At 41.7% G+C, this 25,634-nt stretch overlaps 2 protein-coding genes across 9 annotated transcripts in view; both read right to left on the bottom strand.

The window, feature by feature from the left end:
* The window catches only part of LOC127633706 (calcium-activated potassium channel subunit alpha-1-like), an 85,511-nt gene extending 66,259 nt beyond the window's left edge, over positions 1-19,252 (bottom strand). For 5 of the 6 annotated variants that reach the window (XM_052112966.1, XM_052112968.1, XM_052112969.1 and 2 more), the window contains exons 1-2: positions 18,404-19,252; positions 2,974-3,132 (exon numbers count right to left, since the gene is read on the bottom strand). In XM_052112966.1, coding sequence (XP_051968926.1) covers positions 2,974-3,132; positions 18,404-19,189 — 945 coding nt within the window. In that variant the 5' untranslated portion in view covers positions 19,190-19,252. Of the gene's footprint in view, positions 1-2,973; positions 3,133-18,403 lie in introns of those variants that run through there. The other variant, XM_052112972.1, reaches the window with a different exon arrangement.
* Positions 19,253-21,397: 2,145 nt separating this feature from the next.
* Positions 21,398-25,634, bottom strand: part of LOC127633703 (disks large homolog 5-like) — a 51,992-nt gene continuing 47,755 nt past the window's right edge. For all 3 annotated transcript variants that reach the window (XM_052112959.1, XM_052112961.1, XM_052112962.1), the window contains exon 33: positions 21,398-25,551. In XM_052112959.1, coding sequence (XP_051968919.1) covers positions 25,448-25,551 — 104 coding nt within the window. In that variant the 3' untranslated portion in view covers positions 21,398-25,447. The remainder of the gene's footprint in view (positions 25,552-25,634) is intronic.

Raw genomic sequence — 25,634 nt, 5'->3', positions numbered from 1 at the left:
GAGAACCACATTATAGTGACCACGAGGAGGTTACCCCATAAGACTCTACCCTCCCTAGCAACCGTGCCAATTTGGTTGCTAAGGAGACCAGACTGGAGTCAATGAACACCCAGGCTCCCCCCTCTGTTTGTTTTTAACGACCCGTCCAGCCCGACACAACAACACAGACTCAACCAATGACGTGAGTTGGGGGCGGGAAATATCTGTTTGTTTGATCCATGTCAGATTGGGGGACGTTTCAGAAAGCTGTTTGAAAACCGTTGCAAATCCGTTCAGTGGTGCAGAAATGACATACTTGAGCTTTAAGCAGTGTTTAAGGACTGTTGTAGATCTACGAGTGCTCGGAGTAATCTGATGTCAATAGTCTTTTCTCTAAGTGTTAAGTAATGTGTGTGTGTGTGTGTGTGTGTGTGTGCTATAAAGAGGTTGGCTGCTGTCTCCATGGTTACAGACTGGTCACACAATGATGTGTGAAGCCATCATTATAATTTAGAGAGGAAATGACTCATGAATAAACTCACACACAACCCTTGTACTAACACTTAAAACATTTTTCAAAACTTTTCAGGATTGTACCAGAAGAAACAAATGCAAGTCATTGTGTGTGTGTAAACATCGTTCCACTGGATGTAAGAGATACATTAATGCGGTAGTGATATATGATACTTTACACAGTTCTGTGTGTGTGAGAGATGAATAGGGATAATCTGCTCTCATTTAAATCTCTGCTTTAAGCCGTCGTACAATCACAAATCGCAGTAACGTTACGTGACATGTGCTGCCCATGTGACAACAGCCCCTCTGCCGGGACAAAAACCCTCCGATTTACTGTAAACGCTCATATGACCTTATTCCAAACAAACTGCCCCAAAAGCCCGTTTCCTTCCCGCTCGCCTAGGTCATCCGGACGTCCCGGGATCAAAGACGGCTGGTGGGTCAGTCCTATTAAGCATTAGCCTACATATTTATATCCCCGTCATATGGGCGTTTCTTCAACTTTAGGCACTTTTATGTCCCAAAGGGGGGATTTTAATTAGAACAATCATATTTCAACAAACATATTTCAACTTTTTTCTTTTTGTCATAAGAAGGTCTCATTAATACTGACTTGGAAACATTTCACCAGGCCTTCATTGTTTATTTTTGGTGCTTTTATGCATATAATATTGCATTTTACATCTATTTATTAACAGTTTTAGCCTTTAGACACAGACTTTCTATAGCAGACTATGAAAATACATTATAAAATTAAAACTTTAATCATCTAAACAGAGTGAAATAAACAATCCATTTCAATATTCATTGTGTGGAAATGATTTAGCAATGTTGTCCCAGAGTTGTGGCGTCATTTCAAGCACCTAATAAAGTGTGTTCAACGGTCATTCATCCATATTGAGTTTCATACTTTATAATTAAAGTGTTAGTCAAGAGCATGTTTGGGATGAAATATGAGACAAAACATTATACATTTTAAGTTTAATATCAAAAATATTTATTGGGACGTCATTTCCAATCAAGCTGTAATTTGACCAAATTATGCAAAAAGTGTCAAATATTATTTTATATCATTAATAATAATAATAATAATAATAATTAATATTAAACGTGAAAAATAAAAATGTTATTTAATAATATATATATAACCATTTAATTTATTTAGGATGCATAAAATGTTATCTATTAAATGAGCCTGAGCATGACAGAGTCGGTCGATTTATTTAAAAAAACTTTAAAAATGTCATTTCCATTTCCAGCACAGAATTCTATTAAACTCAACAGAAATTAATTTGAACATAAATCTGCTGTGATGCATGAACACACACTGATGACATTGTTAATAGATGAATTAAATCAACTAGTGAGAGTGCGAACAAATGTTTGAACGAGACTTTTACTTTGTAGATGTCATGGCTGGACTGGTAATCGGGCATACCAGGCATTTTCCCGGTGGGCCGACGCAATTTTGGGGCCAATCAGGGGCGGAGTGGCCATCGGGAGAACCGAGCCGGCCGCGATAAGCTGAAATGGGGCGTCGTGTTATGCAGAAGGTGCTGCGACCCCACCACCCCGCGCTCAAGAACTTTTGGACCAGTTGCTATGTAAAATCCCGGGCCAATTTCTCTTCCGGGTCCAGCTCTGCCAGAAGTCCACAGTGATAAAAGTGCCTGAAGTTGAAGAAACACCCACTTGTGTCTAAACCTATTGGATAAAATGTTAAAGAAATAGTTCCCTGAAAATAAAAATTTATTTATTTCATTACAAATCCATTACTCATTAGCCTCATGTTGTGGCAGGGCAGAGGGCGGGGCCGTGATTCCGCACACCTGGCCCCCAATCAGGCTAATCAAGCCTCAGAGAGGGATAAAGGCCGACTGGAGATGGCAGTACGACAGAGAGAGAGATTTACGGGCAGCTGTTCGATACTGTGTGTGTGTGTCTTTTTGGTTTAGTTTTATATTAAAATATTATTTATATATTATCAAGCAGGTTCTTGCCGCCTCCTTTCCCATTAATCCCTTTACACTGGTGCCGAAATCCGGGAAGGAGGAGGGATGCGCTGTAGTGGAGTTCTCGCCGCTACCATCCACCCCAACGGAGCAGCCATGGCCATCCGCCGGAGGAGCCGGCCGCCTAAGAACGGATGATCAGCCGCCGACCGTGAAGGGAGGAGGGGCTCCTAACCAACCACCTGGAGCGGTTACCGCTGCCAGGGGAGGCCCCTACCGTCCAAAAACGTCACGGGGCGTTCCATCCGCTAGGGGCCGGAGGACTGCCTGCGATCCACCCGGGGGAGGAGCGGCTGTCATCCATTAGAGGGTGGAGGAGTGGCCGAGGACCAAGCCTCTCTCTCTCTCTCTCTCTCTCTCTCTCTCTCTCTCTCTCTCTCTCTCTCTCTCTCTCTCGCTCTCTCTCGCTCTCTCTCGCTCTCTCTCGCTCTCTCTCTAATTTGATGAAAGTGATGCCAGGACTCACCAGCACGCGTCCAGTGAGTGTCTGAGCGGAGATCATGACCCCTGCCCAGTCCTTCACAGAGGTCATCCATCCCACCTCGCTGGCCGCCGTCTCACGCTCTCCCCCTCCTTTAATCCCCCCATCACTGGTGACAGCTGGGTTACTCACTCGCTGAACGTCCTGGAGCAGACAGAAGGACAACATGTAAACAACAACATCATCATCAACAAACAACTTAACGTCAATCCACATGACCGTAGGAAACTGACATAACTGAACATGCACTGGATTTATGACCTTGCTAACAACATTAACAGCTGTGCACATAACATGCAAATGAAGCTCAACTTATAATAAGCCTAATTTACAACGGGGGCATGTTTGCAATGGAAAGAATGACAATGAGCACGTTTACATCCACTGATTATGCTTGATATGCTGAAAACACGTGTGTGTGTGGTCAGGTGAGCATCTGGGTAATAAAGTCATAAACAGTTTAAGCAAATAACATCTGGCAAATTTCTATTTTTAACGTAATAAAATGATCAAAAAGATGATTTGTGGTAGTTCTCAACAGGGGCGTGCATGTAAACATGCTCCATTACATCATTTCAAATGAATAAAACTACATGCAAAAGAGATGCAACTGCTTCTGCAAGGGGCCTTGATAAGGTAATTGCCTAGCAACCAGATGGGTTACCCTAGCAACCAAGTAACACATCACATATCTCTGACACAGAAAATCGTAGAGACTTCTGGGTTGACATTTCATTCAGGATGGCAAGGGGCCTTGATAAGCATCACCCTGGTAACTACCTAGCAACCAAATGGGTTACCCTAGCAACCAAGTAACACATCACATACCTCTGACACAGAAAATCGTAGAGACTTCTGGGTTGACATTTCATTCAGGATGGCAAGGGGCCTTGATAAGCATCACCCTGGTAACTACCTAGCAACCAAATGGGTTACCCTAGCAACCAAGTAACACATCACATACCTCTGACACAGAAAATCGTAGCGATTTCTGGGTTGACTTATTTCATTCAGGATGGCAAGGGGCCTTGATAAGCATCATCCTGGTAACTGCCTAGCAACCAGATGGGTTACCCTAGCAACCAAGTAACACATCACACAGAAAATCCAGAGTATCCACCCAAAGCACAATGTTCTAAATGCAAGAGTGTATAAATCATTAATGCATTTATTATATGCATTATGGATAGTTCCGTCCCAGCTAGAACAATCCGGCTAACCATTTTTAGTTCCCTACCCACCAGCTGAGAAGCACATTATTAAGATGCGTTCACACTGCCAGCGACACGACCTCATCGTATTCATTTTCAATGAGAGTTGACGACTTCCGGCAACACGAGCGACGCTGACCATTGGCACCGGATGTGGGCATGTACAGCGACAAAGTTGAGAAATGTATAACTTTATGCAAATGAAGAGCGACTTTCGGGAGTGACAGCCAATACGAGAGAAGATGGCAGAGCTCACATGATCCTAATATTTTAATAATAATATGAACTGTAAAGAAACAGTGCGGTTTAGACTCTCCATACACACCACTAGCGACCTAACCGCCAGCCACTGGCGACAAGCAGCGATAAATTAGCTGGCACAAAACTTTTTGTAGGTACCGTAGTTTAAAATGCATGTGACCACATCACTTGTGTAGCATTCACACACGTTCATTTTGTACTTTACTATGTTGTGACGCCCGTGTGCTGGAACAATGAGTCAAGAGCACGTGTCCACATTCAGGACAAGCTCTCTGTGTGTCTGTCAGTAGATCAGTATCTGCAGTGTCGCTGGTCTGGTATCAGATGGCCGATGGGCTTTCAGACAGTCTGCACGATGGCACCTGCCAACACTGACCTCAGAACAGAGTCTTATTAAACTGAACACATTGTATAAATACTGACAACAGAGTGCTTTTCTGCTTTTCTTGTTATTGTTGTTGGATTAATATTAACGACACACAGACATGTCCGTATCAACTTCTATTAGAGCTTTGATTCATGCAGAACAACGGAGAACAAAGTCGAAAGCAACTGTACTTTATTTCCCGTTGCTGAGCCCATTTTGTGTTGAATGCGTGGCGAACAATGTCTCCAAGAGGCAGAAATCAAATTAAGTACCTTTCATCTAATTTCTGCCAGACAAGTAATGAAAAAATACACCCGGTGATAAAACTAATTTAATCTGGCTTGAAAACAGGGAAACTGGCTTCAATGTTTCGGCCAATGTTTAGCTCACTTTCAATAGACAGCCAAAAAAGGAAGAGAAATCTATTTCAGAATTGCTGAGAAGTTCAGTTTAGATAGGAATCAAAAGTTAAAGCAGTCACTGACCACACACACACACACACACACACACACACACACACAGTCAGTCACACTGACCACACACACAGTCAGTCACACGGACTCTCACACACACACACACACACACACACACACACACACACGGACTCACGCACGCACACACTCTCACACACACACTCTCTCACACACACACACACACACACACACACTCAAGTTGAAGGGTCTGGGTATCTCAGCGAGTATTGATGCTGACTAGCACACCTAGAGTCGTGAGTTTGAATCCAGGGCGTGCTGAGTGACTCCAGTCAGGTCTCCTAAGCAACCAAATTGGCCCAGTTGCTAGGGAGGGTAAAGTCACATGGGGTAACCTCCTCGTGGTCGCTGTGATGTGGTTCTCGCTCTCGGTGGGGCGTGTGGTGAGTTGTGCGTGGATGCCGCGGAGAATAGCGTGAAGCTTCCACATGCACTAGGTCACCGTGGTAACGCGCTAAAGTCGTGCGATAAGATGCGCGGATTGACGGTCTCAGATGCTGAGGCAACTGAGATTCATCCTCCGCCACCTGGATTGAAGCACTACGCCACCATGAGAACTTAGAGGGAGAAAATCCAAAATAAATAAATAAATATATATATATATATATTTGTAGAGGCGATTCGATTTTTGTATTTATAAGTAGATATCCTGATTAAATTTTTAGAGTAGAAATTATTAACTTTTTTTGAGTATCTTTATGAAGGCATTTCAACGCCATTAATCCGCGCACGTTATTGACGCTCACACGCGCGATAGATTAAAGCCACGCGAGGAAGCGGGAAGATTCCGCGCGATAGATCTCGCACGCAAGGACATGCCTGACAGCACACGCAAAAAAATTCCCCAAAGTCTCCTGCTCTAATCTCATCTGCTGCTTTTGTTCGCTCAAACCCTTTTATTTTTGGCAGTCGTGGGGTGGCCAATTTAACACTGATATAAGTTGGAACCATCTGAAAACCAAAGGGACCATCTGAAAAGTCCACACATTGTGCTAAAACGTGCTAATACTGTGGAGGGTGTGGTAAGGGACCGTCTGAAAAGTCCACACATTGTGCTAAAAAGTCTCCACTGTTTTGAGCGTGTTCAGCTCCAGGTAGTTTTGACTGCACTAGACAGCCAGCTGTTTAGCCTCCCTTCTGTATGCGGACTCATCATCATCATCATCATCATCATCATCTCGGATGAGGCTGATGACAGTAGTGTCATCTGCAAACTTCAGGAGCTTGACAGAGGGGTCCTTTTTATTGCAGTCAGTTGTGTAGAGGGAGAAGAGTTGTGGGGAGAGCACACGTCCCAGCCCCAGTGCTGATTGTACAGGTGCCGGATGTGAGTTTCCCCAGTCTCACTAACTGCTGCCAGACAGACATGGGAACAGGGAGTTGGTTTAACTTAGTCCAGAAAATAGCTGGGATGATGGTGTTGAAAGCCAAACTGAAGTCCACAAAAAGGATCCTTGCATACAGTATGTTCCCGGTCTGTCCAGATGTTGCAGGATATAATGCAATCCCATGTTGACTGCATCATCAAACTGAAGGGGACCTAGAAAGGGTCCAGTGATGTAATTCTGGTGGGCCAACACCGGTCTCGCAAATGACTTCATGACCAAAGACGTCAGGGCAACGGGTCTGTAGTCATTAAGTCCGGTTTCTTTGGGACGGGGATGATAGTGGAGCGTTTGAAGACATCACACTGCTCCAGTGATCTATTGAAGATCAGTGTGAAGATGGGGGCCAGCTGGTTAGCACAGGATCTAAGACACGTGGTGAAATACCATCTGGGCCCTGTGATTTCCTTGTCTTTTGTTTTCGGAAGACATGGCACACCTCTTCACAGATCTTGAGGGCAGGTTTAGTAACAGGAAGGGGGTTGCAGGAGGTGTTTGTGTGAAGTGAAGGTCAGAGCGGGACTGGCTGATGTTCAAAATGTACAGTGTTGTGGGTACAAGTCTTGTAGTTAGTAAATTGTTTTAGGCCACTCCACACTGATGCAGGGTCGTTAGCCGAAAACGTGTTTTTTCAGCTTCTCAGAGTATCTTATTTTAGCCACTCCGATTTCCTTATTCAGCGTGTTCCAGGCCTGACTGTACAAAACTTCATCACCACTTTTGTAAGCATCCTCTTTGGCCCGACGAAGCTGCCGGTTCTGCTGTAAACCATGGTTGGTCATTGTTGAACGTTAAACATGTCCTAGTAGGAATGCACATATCCTCACAGAAACTGATGTATGATGTCACAGTATCTGTGAGCTCATCCAAGTCGATGGCTGCAGCCTCAAAAACACTCAAATCCGTGCCATCAAAGGAGGCTTGTAGTTCCAGCTCTGCTTCATTCGTCCCTCTATTTACAGTCTTTACTACAGGTTTAGCAGATTTTAGTTTCTGCTTGTAGGTCGGCGAGAACCGGCTTGACAATATAAATAATAGGTTTAATGATAAACTTAAAAGACAACATAAACACACACATGACGGACATTTAACGATCTGTCTCTCTCGCACGATCCCCTGCAGTCGACCTTTATCCCTCGGAGGCTTAATTAGCCTAATACGGGACCGGGTGTGTAGGATCACGACCCGTCCCCGCCCTCCGCCCTGCCACACACCACTTGTCGTTTTCCCCGTCAACTCCGCAATGCGATCCGCTCTGAACAGCTGAAACACCCGGAGATGTAACGCACTGTCCAGAATAGCTTCACTCAGCCAGGTTTCTGTGAAGGTTGAAAAGTGCTTGTTTGTACGGGAGAGGAGATGTAGTAGAATTGCCTAAAATACTCACTTTTTTCATGCAGTCATCCACTAAATACTTCAAAAACTTTCTATCTGAACAGGCAAAATCATATTCATCCACATTAAAATGAAATTTGGCACAGCCTCACGTACAGACCCGAGTTATTCCGGCAAGTCTCAGTTTAACGGCTGCTGAAGTTACTGCTCTTTGAAGAACTCTGATGGATATATAAATCACGCCGGCCAAGAGTCTGAATAATAATCCATAAATCAGGCCTCACTGCCGGACTTTGGGTCATTTAGTTAATGAACTGAGAGCGGAAGTGGCCAACATTCATTATCAGAGCTGACGCATCTCATTCCTTAAAACTCTCAGATCAGCATATTCTCACATGTTCAGCATTCATAACCAGTATTTTTGGTTTGTTTTCAAACTATCCAAACACCCTAAAAATGTTGGCCAAAAAGACATTTCACATAAAAATGTTAATAATTAGGAATATAGGGATCTGGGTATCTCAGCGAGTATTGACGCTGACTATCACACCTCGAGTCGTGAGGTCAAGCCATGGTGTGATGAGTGACTCCATTCAGGTCTCCTTAGCAACCAAATTGGCCCGGTTGCTAGGGAGGGTAGAGTCACATGGGGTAACCTCCTCGTGGTGGTGATTAGTGGTTCTCTCAATGGGGCGTGTGGTGAGTTGTGTGGATCATGGAGAGTAGCATGAGTCTCCACATGCTGTGAGTCTCCGCGGTGTCATGCACAACGAGTCACATGATCAGATGCGCGGATTGATGGTCTCAGACGTGGAGGCAACTGAGACTCGTCCTCCGCCACCCGGATTGAGGAGAGTAACCGCGCCACCATGAGGACCTAGTAGTGGGAATTGGGCATTCCAAATTGGGATACAAATATTATTATTTAATAATGATCAAGAATATAATCAATAACAAAGATTATTATTCAGGTAATTAAATCATAAACACACACACACACACACACACACACACACACACACACACACACATATATACATACACACATATATAGCTTGAATTGCTCCAAATGTAGGAACATTCATTATATAGGAATTTACGTACAAGGTGGGGACATGATTGATTAATTACACTGACAGCCTTAATATATACTGCATAGTGATGTCATAAAATAAATCAAAACAAATAGTCAGCAACAGACTGTAAACTAAACCAAACTATAATAACCCTGATGCTCTGCGCATCGATCAAACATTCACGAAGACTGCTGCTGCTGTGTTTACAAGATGCAATCGTTTTATTCTTTTCACACGGTCATTACTACTAAAAACCCATTTATATGAGAAACATACACACAGATGAGTACATAATCTATTACAAGGGAAAACAAGAGAGAGGGAGAGGAAGGGGAGGGATTGTGAAAGTGGATTTGGTGTTGACCTCCTTCTTAATGGCGTTCTACTAATGGGACTGTTTATGTGATGGGCGAGAGAGATTGTGTGTGAGAGAGAGAGAGAGAGAGCACTTTTATCCGTATGCCAGACGATGTGCAGACAGATCCCATCCTCCCCAAAATAATAACATGCTAAAAACACAGACGGACGGACGGGTGCATGGATCTATTTTTTTGGTAATCAACACTATGCCACAAATGCTGTTAATTGAGCTTAGCTTGTTTGAAAACCCAGAATATTCCTTCAAACACGATGAACGTTGAAATAACGCAATGCAAACAGAAGCATCATCAGTTAAGCGCAGAGCTCATGGTAGGTCCGTCTTACATATTTATAAATTTTTGTTATAAATCAATTCCCCTATAAATGTTATTTTTAGGTCGAGAACAACACAGTTGCGCTTTATTGACCCACACACACACACAGTTCTGAAATCTCTCCTTTACCTCATCTGAACTCTTCTGGATGTCCTACCGGGGGCGATCCGAACATTTCAATCTTGTGTGTGGGGGGGTAGTTTGTGTAGGTCCCCCTCGTCCCGCCAAAACAGCGCCAACCCGCATCTCAGAACAGCATTCAGAGATGATATGCTTCTCAGCACGATTGTACAGAGTGGTTATTTGAGTTACCATAGACTTCAGTTCAAACCTGTCTGTCCATTCTCTGTTGATCTCTCTCATCAGCAAGTGTTTCTGTCTGCAGAGCTGTCGCTCACTGGATGTTTTTTGTTTTTGGCACCATCCCGAGTAAATTCTAGAGACTTTTGTGTATGAAAATCCCAGAAATTCTCAAACCAGCCCGTCTGACACCAACGCTCCAAATCACCGAGATCACATTTTTCTAGGGCTGGGACGATTCATCGACGTCATCGATTACAGAAGTACGAAATAAGTTGATTATCATAACATGTGTCGGTGCGTCGCAATGGAATAATTAAAATGGCAGCGCCCGGTTTAAGCATGGATTCCCCCCCTCGAAGAAAAGCTGCAGCTAAAACAACTCGCCCACGTTCATCGTGGGAGCATTTTAGCCAACGATGCGTTGCGGTGTAAGATATGCAAATTGGAAATGGCTTATCGCAGCCGTACAACCGCCATGAACGAAAGCGAATATACTTGAAGCGAAAGCATCCCGGAGCGCTCGTCAAGACGGCAGCAGCGGAAGTCCGGTTTACTTTTTGTTCCCACCCAAACATGATATAGTAATTAGTAGCATGTTAAAAGTAATTTCGTAACTTCACACCATGCGTCATCTCATTTTGCTGTTTGGACGTTTTATATATTCTGTTTACTTTAACGGCCATGCATGAGTGAGAAAATGGCGTAAACGGTGTGTTACAGTCTTTAAATTGATTCAATTATAATCCAAGTCCCACTGAGATTTAATGCAGATTGCAAAAGTTGTATTTATTCCTGTTAGAAAAACATGTAAGTGTTACTCAAATTGCACTAATTTGACTGTAAGATGATTTTATGTTGGACTGCTAAACTCGAGGTTGCACGATGTTTTGATATTCCTCCTGAAAGTGACTTGAATTTTACATTTGCTAAATGCTAAAGGTAGATTGCACTTTCCTTTTACTCGAATTGAACAACAATAAAATTTATGTTGGACTGTAAAATGGAGATTACCAGTTAAATTTGGCTATTTTTGCCACTTTGTTTCTTGTACATTCGTTTAAGAATAATAAGATAATTTTATTAAATATTGAAATATCAATGACAAGTTTTTTTATATTTATTTTGGGATAATTCACTGTTATATTAATCAAGTAATAATAATAAAAAAATAAATAAAAATAAAAAAAAAAACTTTAGAAAACTCTGCAAATTAGACGTAGATTAATCGATAAAAAAAAAAATTGATAGATTAATTGATACAAATACAGATTAATCGATTAAAAAATAAGCGCTAGATTAATCAATAAAAAAAAATTGGATAGACTGATACAAATTAATCAATAAAAAATACGCGTTAATTAATCTAAAAAAAAAATTCAATAGATTAATTGATCAAAAATAATCGTTAGGTGCAGCCCTACATTTTTCCCCCATTCTGATGGTTGATGTGAAAATTAACTGGATCACCTGACCCTTATCTGCATGATTTTATGCACTGCTGCCACACGATTGGCCGATTAGATAATCACATGGACGGGGGCGGAGCCAGGAGTTTTCCAAAGGGGTGGACAGGTAGGGGCAAGCGATCAGTCTGTGGTGGCACAGAAATGTTCGGGCAACATTTTTATATTGTCGGACTATGGACATGGTGGCGCGGTTACTTGCCTCAATCTAGGTGGTGGAGGACACGTCTCAGTTGCCTCCGCTTCTGAGACCATCAATCCGCGCATCTGATCACGTGACTCGTTGTGCATCCGCGGAGACTCACAGTATGTGGAGACTCATGCTACTCTCCACGATCCACTCACAACTCACCACACGCCCCATTGAGAGAACCACTAATCACCACCACGAGGAGGTTACCCCATGTGACTCTACCCTCCCTAGCAACCGGGCCAATTTGGTTGCTTAGGAGACCTGGCTGGAGTCACTCAGCACGCCTGGGATTCGAGTGGGTACAATGACACCCGGGATGGAGAGGTTTGGCGACCTTGGTGTGCGCACATGTTAAGCTTGTACGGAGACTTGTAAGGCAATTGCGAGTGGGGTGGCGAATGGGGTGGCCAGGCTTCGGCCCATGGTGGCCACTGCCACCCCCTAGCTCCGCCATTGCACATGGATGATTGTTGGTGCCAGACGTGTCTATGAAGAGACTTTATCAGTGATTAAATATCACAAGCGTTTTCCCTGTAAAGGACTGCTGTGCATGACCATCAATGAATATACAACAAGACGACATTTGAATTACGTCCTGATGTCATTGTGATGTCATAAACACTTTTACTCATAATTAATTCAGCTCCTTTCTCCCCTCGTTAAACGGGATTCCCGAACTAAACGACCACTTTCGATCACTCATAATGAGATGCTGACACTCGCTCATATGGCTCATAATGGGGCGTATTCGTTCAGTGGCTCCAACCAATGATGTGCTCCTTCACAGACCACACTCCAATGCTATTGGCTCACACAACAGTCAGTCTTTATAGGTGGGAAGAGCTGCCACAGCACCTCGCCATTCAAACAAATGTAGAATTGCAGCTGCGGCCATTTAAAACACACAGTACGTACACTGAATGCAAATGCAAAGTCACAGCCACAGCCGAGGGCCTCTTAAAAAGGGTCTAGTACCGCCAATGCATGCTACTCAGAACAGCCCAGCTGAGGTCTGTGACACTCCAATTGAAACACACTAGATGAGACACAAACGAGAGCTTATGCACACGATTATATTTCAAGTGCACACTGAGAAACGTGACACAAGCGCTTCTAAAGATTTTCTTCAGGGACCCTAAAACGCACAATGTTAGTCGAGGTTTCCCCACCAGAAACAGAGTCTCAGACGGTGCTGTGGCTCAAATACTGCACACTGTGTTCTTGTGAACAGATGGCTTTTGTATGTCCACGTGCACAGTGACTGGCACCGGACAGATCATATCTGATTCACTGTACACACGGCTGTGTCTGATTGCACTCACTCTAATCAGCTGTAGTGTTCCCTAAACCTCATGATTACAAAGATACAGTTGTGCATACAAACTCAAACAAGTAGTACGATTCAAAACCTACTGAGATGCCAACCTATGCAGCATTTTAAGGCATCCCAAGTGGGTATCCAACATTTGGGTATTTCAGCCAATATTTGTGTTGTCTAGATTTCAAGGTACTTGACATAAATGTCCTTCGAGCTTCCTGAAAGTGTATTTTGTACTGAAGTTTCAACATACAAGAAGCCATTAACCATCCAAAACTCCCTAGCAACCAGAGCATAGAAATGCCCTGGCAACCACGCTTGAGTGATGAGCATGCAACAACCACTCACAACACTTGTAACAATGTAAGATGTTATTAGATACATGATCAAATAACAACTAATGAACTACCAGATGCCGGTTGAACATCAGGCTAGAGGCGATCAGATTATCGATTGTGTGTGTGTGTGTGTGTGTGTGAAGCTCTTAAATTTGTGTGTAGCACAGAAAATACGACAGACTAACACGCTTATCACACACTCTTGACAGGTGAGTGTGTGCGTTTTCTCCAGAATGCACAATTACATAAGGGGATATTTCCAAGCTCAGTAATGAACATGCCGCCTGTTGCTTAGCAACAAGCATCTGATTCACACACACACACACACACACACACACACACACACACACACTATAGGAGACTGGCATGACAGTTTCAATGAGGAAGATTCATGTATGAAAACTAGGGCTGCAACTAACGATTATTTAGATAATCGATTAATCTAACGATTATTCTGCGATTATTGCGCCGGTTAATCGTTAGCTCTGAAACGATTATTCAGCTTGTGCCCAGACTTAAAAAATAAATTGACATAAAGGTAAATGTACATGGTTTTAAATGAGTTTTACATATTTATATTGGAAAACAAGCCAAAATGAAAAACAAATCATAAACGTATTTTGTTGGCGTATATAACGGGGCGAAGACTTCCTCTCTCACTTTCGGTTCACTTCAATCCATCTTTAACTCACAAAATAACAAACTCTCTCTCTTATTAATAAAGCTGCGTATTGACAATGTTCTTCACGATAAGAAACACACAGTGACACATATATTATGAATCAATAAGTCAATGTGAGTGGTGGTGGCGTAGTGGGCTAAAACACATAACTGGTAATCAGGAGGTTGCTGGTTTGATCCCAACAGCCACCACCAGTGCGCTGTAAGTTGCTTTGGATAAAAGTGTCTGCCAAATGCATAAATGTAAAATGCTACTCTCCACAATCCACACACAACTCACCACACACCCCATTGAGAGAACCACTAAATCACCACCACGAGGAGGTTACCCCATGTGACTATACCCTCCCTAGCAACCGGGCCAATTTGGTTGCTTAGGAGACCTGGCTGGAGTCACTCACCACGCCCTGGGGTTCGAACTCTTGACTCCAGGTGCGACAGTCGCCGAGATACCCAGGCGCCCTATTATATACTAGATTCACTCGATTAATAATAGTTACTTAATATAATTAATTCTATTCCAAAACATGTATCGATTGACAGCCCTAAAATAAATACATCAAAGTCCAAAGAAAACGTATTAACATGTTATGCATCAACACATTTCCTGATTTATTTATTAAAATGTATTGACACACATATTGGTGCTTTTAAAGAACGGTTTATTAATATGGGACGCTCGGTCCATCGTTTGTAACAACAACAACAACAACAACAAAAACACTGTATGCAACCCATTTTGCTTTCGTGCTGATGACAAAATATTCATAAAAAGGACAAAAAATTTTTGTGAAATGTGGGTGTTACATACAAGCAGCCATGAAAAAATATGTGCTGATGAATCATGCAGAATTATCAGACCAGAAATATCTATTAACAAGAAACATTGATTTCATGCTGACTTTAAATGAGACCTATTATGCCCCTTTTTACAAGATGTAATATAAGTCTCGGGTGTCCCCAGAATGTGTGTGTGAAGTTTCAGCTCATAATACCCCACGGATCACTTATTATATCATGTTATAAATGCCTCTTTTTTTGGAGGAATCAAAAACAAGCCGATTTCGTGTGTGTCTCTTTAAATGCAAATGAGCTGCTGCTTCTCCCTGCACCCTTTCAGGCAGAGGGCTGTGCCTTTACAGCTTGTGCTTCAGTTACTATAGCAACAACAAATCAGAACCGATATGTCTGACAGCGTAAATACGGGAGTTCAGACAGGACTGGGAAGAGAAAATCGGCCCGGGATTTTACATAACAACCACCCAAAAAGTTGAGCAGGGGGTGTTCGCTGTCCTTTTCTGCATATCGCGCAACCGTTTTGTGGTTTGTTCTGCATAACATGGTGGCTTATTTTAGCTTATCGAGGCCCATTCGGCACGTTTCACGGCCGACCCACCGGCTCGCTCGGTTCTCCCGATGGCCAGTCCGCAACTGATCGGCCCTAAAGTTTATCGGCTCACCGGGAAAATGCCCGGTATTCCAGAATACCAGTCCAGCTTGTCCACTGCGTCTTCAGCGGCTCTGATGTCGGGAGTACATGAAGACTCTTATGTTCATTATTCTTCTCACTGTATCTGCTCCAGGACTGTGTGTCGACCACTCGGGGGAGGAACTATGATAATAAGGCGGAGTCTGTCACCAGTCGTGGGCGTGGCCTGCTCTAATGTGATGTCACTTTAGAGCAGAGACGAAAAACGTTCATTTCCACACTGTTTTTGATGAATAGAAATATAAGAAAGAGTGGGTGCACTTTTAACATTATAGGGTGGTTGTGTACACACACGGCCGACTCACATTTATATACAAACACCATGTAAAAGTGAATTTTGCATAATAGTTCCCCATTAAATCAACAGGATAAATCAGAGCTGTCTGTTTTCTCTGTGAGCTTCCTGTAATGTTTGAAAGAGTGAAGACAACTGTTTAAAAGCCTATAATGAAGCAACAGCTGTGTGTGTGTGTGTGTGTGTGTGTGTGTGTGTGTGTGTGTGTCACATGGCAGTGAAAACCATTACTAAACACAGGCTTCCTGTCAAACACAGGGAAAAGATGCAAGCAGAGCTCTCGTAACATCTCTACGATTAGTACAGACCCGACAATTCTGTTCAAACCACCACAAGAGGAACTTTATTGACATAATTGCATAAATGTTTTGCGGCACGATCAGAATGCCAAAATAGGAAGATTTGTTTACAGAATCAGTTATTAGTCTTCCATGATGGTTTAGACAGATGAACAAACAAAACCAGATCATTGTCAAGTTGCTGAATGTGAAACACACACACACACAAATACACTTTCCTCCTCAATGGGTTTATGATATAAAAGTCAACATGAAAATAAATGCGACTCTATTGTGACTCTGTCATAATGCATCTTCCTGGTCTTATTGTGTACGATTCATCAGTGCAGACAAATAACAATGTTTTATCATAATATATAACAACTTGCTACGCCTTTTGAAACGACTTCATCAAGCACCGGTCACACAGATACCACTTAATACCACCGAATCAATTCCTGATGGATTAAAAACAAGGTGTGCCATTATTAGCAATCCGACTTACAATATTCACTTGACGGATGATAAAGAAGACTTAAACTGAAGGAGGAACCTTAGCCATATCGAGAGACCAGGATATCAAAGACTTGAGGATGCAATCTATTGACATGGGCCAGTTAGCAACCACCTAGCAACCTCTCAGAACAACCTAGCAACGCTAGCAATGTCTCGGATCAACCTAGCAATGTCTCGGATCAACCTAGCAATGCTAGCAACCTCTCGGAACAACCTAGCAACGTCTTGGATCAACCTAGCAACCTCTCGGAACAACCTAGCAACGTCCCGGATCAACCTAGCAAACCTAGCAACGTCTCGGATCAACCTAGCAATGCTAGCAACCTCTCGGAACAACCTAGCAACGTCTTGGATCAACCTAGCAACCTCTCGGAACAACCTAGCAACGTCCCGGATCAACCTAGCAAACCTAGCAACGTCTCGGATCAACCTAGCAAACCTAGCAACGTCCCGGATCAACCTAGCAAACCTAGCAACGTCTCGGATCAACCTAGCAACCTCTCAGAACTACCTAGCAACCTCTCGGATCAACCTAGCAACGCTAGCAACGTCTCGGATCAACCTAGCAATGTCTCGGAACTACCTAGCAATGTCTCTGAACTACCTAGCAACCAAATAATATTCTGGCAACTATCTACAATACTCTAAGCACAACATGCAAAAGTTTTTATATTAAAATAATATTTATATTGTCAAGCCGGTTCTCGCCTCCTCCTTTCCATTTATCCCTTTACACTGGTGCTGAAATCCGGGACAGAGGAGGGATGAGTTCTTGCCGCTTCCATCCACCCCAACGGTGCAGCTGCTGCCATCTGCCAAAGGACGGAGGAGCCCAACCACCTGGAAGAGGAGGAATGGCCGCCGACCGTGAGGGGAGGAGGGGCTCCCAATCAACCACCTGGAACGGTTACAGCTGCCAGGGAGAACCCTACAGTCCACCAAAAACGTGGTGGGGCGTTCCGCCCGCCAGTGGCCGGAGGACTGCCTCCGATCCACCCGGGGATTTGCGGCTGTCGTCCATTAGAGGGTGGAGGAGTGGACGAGGACCAGACTACGGCATATCAGAGAAAAATATCAAGGTAGATGGGGATGACCTGCCGGCAGATGGGGTGCAAGGCATTTTGATAGTTGATGTGAACATTAACTGAAGCTCCTGACCCGTATCTGCATGATTTTATGCACTGCAGCCACACGATTGGCTGATTAGATAATCACATGCATGATTGTTGGTGCCAGACGGGCTGGTTTGAGCATTTCTTTTTACACACAACAGCCTCTAGAATAAACAACTTAACCATAAATCCCTAAAACGACCTTAAAAACAACCATTTAAACTCATTTACGGTTCAAATATTCACAAACACAGAATTAAATTAGAAGCGTCACATTTCTGCCTTTAAACCCTCCAAAAATGTATCCCATTGACATGTGGTGATCAACATTATACCACAAGTGCGGTCGATTGAGCTTCACTTGTAATGCACGGGAAATATTCCTTTAAGTTTAAAACGATACAAAATTACGCAATAATTTAAAACATTGTTGCAACAAAAAAAAGAATCTAAATTGCAACTTTGTATCAAGAAATTCATATGACGATTTCTAGGCCCATTTGTCTCCAAAACTAAACATTTTGAGATCACGAGGAACATAAATTTGGTTTTGTCTGGTATTGGATGTGACTAAAGATGAACATATTAGTGTCATCGGTGTGTTTTACCTTCTTTTTCACCTTGCAGTGGCAGCACACCCTCCACAGGTACTTAAGAGTCCTCCACAGCAGGATGATGAAGAGACCCCCGAAGAAAGTGACCATGGAGGAGGCGAGGAACGCCCACCACATGCGCTGCCCGTTCGGGTCACAGGGCACATCTGGGGTGTACGGGATGATCACGTTCATCTTCCGAACCGAGGACGGACCCGCTTTTAGATGCTTGTCGATGTAGTTGGTCATTATTGTGGAGAGCTGCTTCTCATCGGGTCCATCATCATCTCCTTCAATGGGCAGCATGGAGCGTCTTTCTGGAGATCCCGGCGGCGCCACACAACCGACGATCAGCCATGTTTGGCAGGGCGGGCGGGCAGCCCCGCGTGTGTGCCCGGGCGTGCGCGCTCTCCTCCCGCTGTTCCCCGTGCGCTTGGCCGCTCTTCGGATCTCCGGGCAACCTGAGACGCGCCCACCGAAATCCTCAAAACGCACGAAAACTAGTGGAAAATCGTCATGTTTTAATATCTCCCCAAACTCAAGAACATCCACATGATTTAAAGCCGCGAAATGATCGTGAATTGCTCGCCAACTCGTCCGCGAACGCCGTTTCCACCCCAATTCCTTTGATGGACAGACCGCTGTATTATCGCCCCTCTCTCTCTCTCTCTCATTCAGCAACGTGTTGCGTTCATTCGGTGCGCTCAGGGCGGATTTACAGGTGCCGGAGGCGGAGTCAGTCTGCCTGATGCCCGTCAGAACATCTCCAAACCCCGCAGAGAGTTCAGAGCCATCATACATCGCATTTATGACCGCGTGTTATATGGGCTTAAAACAAACATCATGCTCATCACGGCAGCGGCTGGCTCCTGATTGCGCACCTGTTTTCAAGTCTTTATTTATAGAGTTATATATGTGCCACAATTCTGCACGCGCAAGATGAACTTGAGCGCACAAAATGTATTTTGCACGCGCAAGACGATGTTTTTAATGCACTAAAAAATCTGCACGCGCATACTTTGAGCGCACAAAATGTTATTTTGCACGCGCATGAACTCAGTTTTGAAAAGCAGTGCATCTTCTTGCAAAGATAAATTCACTTTGAGCAAATAAACATCAATTTGCTCTTGAATAAAGTTTATTTGAATGTAACTTTGCTCAGATTTCTTAATAAATACTTTCTCCTCCCACCCACTCTGCGTGCAAAATAACTATTTGCATGCTCAAAATATCATCTTGCACACGCAGAACATTTTTGGTGCACTCAAAATATAATTGAGGCACAAGTATAACTCAATGCATTATATTCATAATGTTGTGTTCAGTACGCCTACATTGTTTTTCCCACCATCAGACTCCAAATCAGGCCAGGAAGCTGCAGGAAACTCAGAAACCTGTTGATTGCAACGGGAAAACAAATCTTTCACAAGTGCACAAGGACAGGAATGTAGGGGGTTGGTTGGCACAGTTTTCAGATTGTGTTGAATATCTCTAGTCTAGTGTAATAAATAGTAGGATAACCCAACTAGGTGAATATAAACGCTCAAAAACAATATGTGCTCATGTTTTTGCTTGTTTTTAAGATTTACGCATATCAAATTCAATTGTGAAATGCTTGACAAAATTAAATACAATTTCTTTTTTAATATTTAGTTTTTATATTTATTGTATTAAAGACTACTTTATTTAATTTGATGTAATTTTATGAAATTGAAATGCATAAATCTTCCTATTATTTTTGGAGTCTAACCTAAATGATAAAAATGCTTATTTTGAACCAAAATAATATCTACCACTCAACACATTATCTGATTATTTACCATGTGAGATACTGTGTGAGTCTTTTAAACCATTTTACAATATTTTGTGATTAGGGAGATATTTATTTGGTTGATTGTTATCCAGGTCTTTTGTAATTGCACCAGGAAAATGTTTAGATAAGCTATGAATAATTTATCATTCCTATTTTATATTCCATGTGCCAACCATGCCCACTCACTCTTTTCATAAATTGTTTAAAGGTACAGTTCACCTAAAAATGAAAATTCACTCATCATTTACTCCCCCTCATGCCATCCCTGATGTGTGTGCTAAACACAAATACAGAAGAATATTTCAGCTCTGTAGGTCTATACAACGCAAGTGAATGGTGAAAAGAACTTTGGAGCTCCAAAAAGCATATAAAAGCAGCATAAAAGTGCTCCAGTGGTTTAATCCATGTCTTCAGAAGTGATATGATAGGTGTGGGTGAGACACAGATTGACAGTCAAGTTATTTTTTACAAAAAAATTCTCCTCCATGCCCTGTAGGTGGCGATATGCATGAACAATGTGAATCGGCAAAAACAAAAGAAAGTGAAAGTGGAGATTTATAGTTAAAAAAAAAAAAAAAGGACTTATATTGAGCCATTTCTCACCCACACCTATCATATCACTTCTGAAAACATGGATTAAACCACTGGAGTACTTCTATGCTGCATTTATGTGCCTTTTGGAGCTTGAAAATTGCATTGGACCTACTGAGCTGAAGTATTCTTCTTAACATCTTGAGAGCATGAGGGCGAGTAGACAAAGAGAGGATTTAAATTGTTGGGTGAAATATTGCTTTAAAAATACAGGCTTTCAAATCCTACATCAAAATATAACTGATTCTCATCACTGTCAACTAACATTCACAGAAGTACCCAAATGTGTAATCTGTCAATGATATTTACACATTGAGTTTCAAGTGAAAATATACGAGCTCACTCTAAAGTGAGTTAATTTGTTTTTTTCCTTCTGCTTGGTAACAAATAATGTGTCATCTCCTGAAAAACAACGTCATCCAGAAATAATATTTCACCTTATATTTTGTTTATATAACATTCATTATGGTGATCAAATTGACGCAGGATCTGGCGACACCTGGCGGCTGTTCAGAGGAACTGCATCATGCAGTCCACATGACTTGCAGGACACAAAGTCACCTGAAAATACATATAAATAAGCAGTAATATATAGTCATGTTTCATTTAGTCTTTATTAATGCAACAATTACAAAATCATATTTATTTTCTCAGAGTTCTTTAATGTGACAGTACCAGGGTGTTATATAACACAACTACTATTAAAGTCATACATGAGTGGAATTGTAAATATTTTAAGCTACAAACTCAGAATTATTCAGTAATTATCTGCTCTACTTCAACACCAGCATCATTATTGGCAGTTACAAGGCTGTCATTTAATATTTTCCCTGTTGAGTGGAACATTGAGAGAGGTGACAGGTGTCATTGGACAGAACAGGAAGTGACGTCACAGTATGCGACCCATGGGAAGCATGATGGCTGTGTTTTACATGTGCAGGTCCTGAATGAAGATTAATGAATGAATAAAGTAGAAGTGCATAATACAGTCAAAGCAGAGGAAATGATTTGGCACACTTGTTTTTGTGAAAAGGAGATGAGATTAAGAAAAAGTATTTAGCGCTGCCTAATACGTAAACTCCCAAATACATTTAAATTAGAGTTAAAAATGAAACATTACATTGACAGTAAAAAATAATCCGAGCATATAGTAAAATGATCATGCAGCAGATAGCATTTAAATAACAAAGTATATGTAAAGGGGAAAAAAACAAAATAAATCAAAAGAACTGCTACATTAAAGCTTAAAGGCACAGTTCACCTCCCGAAAACGGTCATTTACTCGCCCTCACGTCAAACCCGTATGACTGTCTGTCTGCCATGCAACACAAGAGCGTCCACACTGCTCGTTCATTCTACCTAATATCTCTTTTGCGAGTAAATGATGACAGAAGTTTCATTTTAGGATGAACGTACCTTTCCACACAGCGAACAGGTAATAAGCGTAATCGTTTGTTAACCTCCATGCACCGATGACTTGGTTTAGTGTGCTCTGATTGGATCAGATACATGAAGTTAAACATTCAAGTAAGCTGCTTCATAAACATCAGTCCTGTAAACATGAGAAACTACAGAAAAGTCCTCTTAAATTAGTGTTACCACAGAGAAAGCAAATCAAACAGTGATCGGGAGATATTGCTTTTTCGGTCACGTTGCATACGGACATGCTGACCGCTGCTGAGAGGTCACGTGTGTTGTGTTCGGGGCTGGGTAATATAGCGACATTTCTTCAGCCTTGATATGATATGCAATATATATATATCTGACAATATTTATGCATTTGCTCCGAAATGGTTTTAAAGGATGATTTTGGGGGTTATTCAACGTCAAATAAACCAGATTTCAGGAACGTCCAAAGCTAAAAAATTTTTTTTCCATTAATACTTTTTCTGAACAAAGATGAACACAAATGATTTTGGTTTTAATATTTATGGAGTAATCCATTATTTTGTGGACGGAGGCCAAAATGATCATTTTCACCAAAACTACAGGTCTAAAAAATAACCTTAGAGAGGTGTCAGAGTCCTGATTTTATGTTTACACACAGATATGAAGATCTCTTATTAAACTCAGTTGACTTCAGCACCTCTTGTTGCATTATATGTCAATGGTGTGACTCCAAATATGGGAAAAAACACTATTTTTGTGTCATTTTTCCAAAGTTGGAGTGCCCATAACTCCAGAAGTATTAAAGATATCTGAATATCCTTTAAAAGTCTGTTTCAGAACAAACTTTTCTTTTAGTATCCCCATTTTTAAGGCCCTATATGGTTAAATCCCAGAGATATGAAGCTCTCAATGTGGCTCTGCGTGTAAATTTTAACCCTTTTTCAATGGGCGAAAACTAACCGTTGGACTCGTAGTATGAAGCTAGTTTTTCTTGTGCAACAACACAAAAGTCTGAATGAAATTATGTAAAAAAAAATAATGATAATAATCTGCAGAAATGATCATTTTGACCCCCCTAAACATAAATGATTTGCCTTTCATCGTCATTTATTTCACCAGTAAAAAAAAATCAATTAATAATTTTTAAGGCGGGGACTTCTGGTTGAGTTCACACAGAATAAATCCTTTTTAAAAGCAGTGAAACCATCATTTAAACCACTGTATATTCAACCACATACTGTATATTCAAAGCGTTTAATGTAAAATATGGTCAAACAAAAAACCTATCGGTAGTTACAAATAATCAAGGCATGTTTTTCACTAAATTAACTCAAGAAAGTTCAATTTAAAGGAGACCTATTATGCCAAATTCACTTTTACATGGTGTTTGTATATAAATGTGAGTCGGCCGTGTGTGTACACAACCCACCCTATAATGTTAAAATTCTTTCTTATATTTCTATTCATCAAATAACAGTGTCAAAATGAACTCTTTTCCTTTCTGCTCTAAAGTGACGTCACGTTAGAGCAGGCCACGCCCACGACTGGTGACTGACTCCGCCCTACTATCATAGCTCCTCCCCTGAGTGATGTACACACAGTCCTGGAGCAGATACAGTGAGAAGAATAATGAACATAAGAGTCTTCATGTACTCCCGACATCAGAGCCGCTGAAGACACAGTGGACAAGTTTTGTTCTTGAAGGAAATGTGCCACAAAACATATAAAAATGTGTTTGTTTGTGCAAATCATTTTACACCGGACTGTTTGTGACTGAGTGTCAATATAAAGCACTTTATATTGTGTGAATGTTTGCAAATCACCTTTCCGACAGTGCTTGTTAGCCGATTCCACGGCTAATGCAGCTAAAGTCACCGTCTCTGATTGTAGTCACGGAGACCAGAACTATGTCGGGGGAGGGGAGCAGCAGCTCATTTGCATTTAAAGAGACATGCACGAAATCAGCGTGTTTTTGATTCCACCCAAAAAGAAGCATTTATAACATGGTGTAATAAATGATCCGTGGAGTATTTTGAGCGGAAACGTCACAGACACATTCTGGGGACACCTGAGACTTATCTTGTAAAAAGGGGCATAATAGATCTCCTTTAAATATTTTCATTCATATGCTCCAATATAATACAAGTAAAAAGAGCAATATTTACTGATATATATATATATATATATATATTTTTCTCAACATTTGAATACATGAAAAATGCCCCACACTATGTGAACATACAGTATTTAAGTGATGATGCAAACAAATCATTGTATCACTCATGAATTGATTAATAATTCAGAACTGATTCAGTTGAGCTGATTCACAGAAATGAATCAACATGTTTGCTACTTAAAGGGATAGTTCACCCCAAAATTAAATTTTTAGAAGAATATTTCAGCTCTGTAGGTCCATACAATGCACGTGAACGGTAGCCAGAACTTTGAAGCTCTAAAAAGCACATAAAAGCAGCATAAAAGTAATCCATAAGACTTAAGTGGTTTAATCCAGGTCTTCTGAAGAGATATGATAGGTATTGGTGAGATAGATCGGCCCTTGTTTATTATACATCTCTACTTTTATTTTTGGCAAGTCACATTCGTCATGCATATCGCCACCTGCTGGTCAAGGAGGAGAATGTATAGTAAAAAAATGACTTGTAAATGTATCCGTTTCTCACCCACAGCTATCAAATCCCTTCAGAAGACATGGATTAACCCCTTGAGTCTAATGGGTTACTTTGAAGCTCCACAAAGCACATAAAGGCAGCATAAAAGTTCTGGTCACTATTCACTCGCATAGTATGGACCTACAGAGCAGAGATACTCTTCTAGGTATCTTCATTTGTGATTTTCATATCGGAATCTAACGTATAAAAACAACTAAAAACGTATATGATAAAAACTCAAAAGCTGATTCTGGACCGACTTGGTTAAATAAGTTTGTAAGTGAAATAAGTGAGATATTATTAAAGCATCACGACGCTCAAGGAAGGATCACGGAACTCGTCTGGCGTCTTCCGGAAGATCGTGGCCAGATAAAAAGCGCATGACGATCATTGCGATATTCACAATGTTTTCGACATTTTTCATCGCCAGCCAATCATTGTGTATCTATATCATGAATATTCGATATATCGCCCAGCCATAGTTGTGTTGTAGTGTTTCAGAGCTGTTGTTTACAGCGGAGGAGTGTCTGTGTTGTAAGTTTGCAGGTGAATGTGTTGCTTTAATAGTGGTGGACCGTTCTGAAGCTGTATGTTTATTCACGTGGTTCCGTCGGGAATCCAGAGAACTTTGTTCTGTTCCTGGTCCACTATGGCCATAACTTGTGTGCATATGCTGGACAGACTTCCACCCTGGACGACACCTGCAACAACAACAACAACAACAACAGCAGCATCAACACAACTCACACACCAACATGTCCGGTCATGTGAATTAACGAGTAAA

This window comes from Xyrauchen texanus, chromosome 40, assembly GCF_025860055.1.
Source record: "Xyrauchen texanus isolate HMW12.3.18 chromosome 40, RBS_HiC_50CHRs, whole genome shotgun sequence".
NCBI classification, from domain to species: domain Eukaryota; kingdom Metazoa; phylum Chordata; class Actinopteri; order Cypriniformes; family Catostomidae; genus Xyrauchen; species Xyrauchen texanus.
This window is presented reverse-complemented; position numbering and strand designations above follow the sequence as displayed.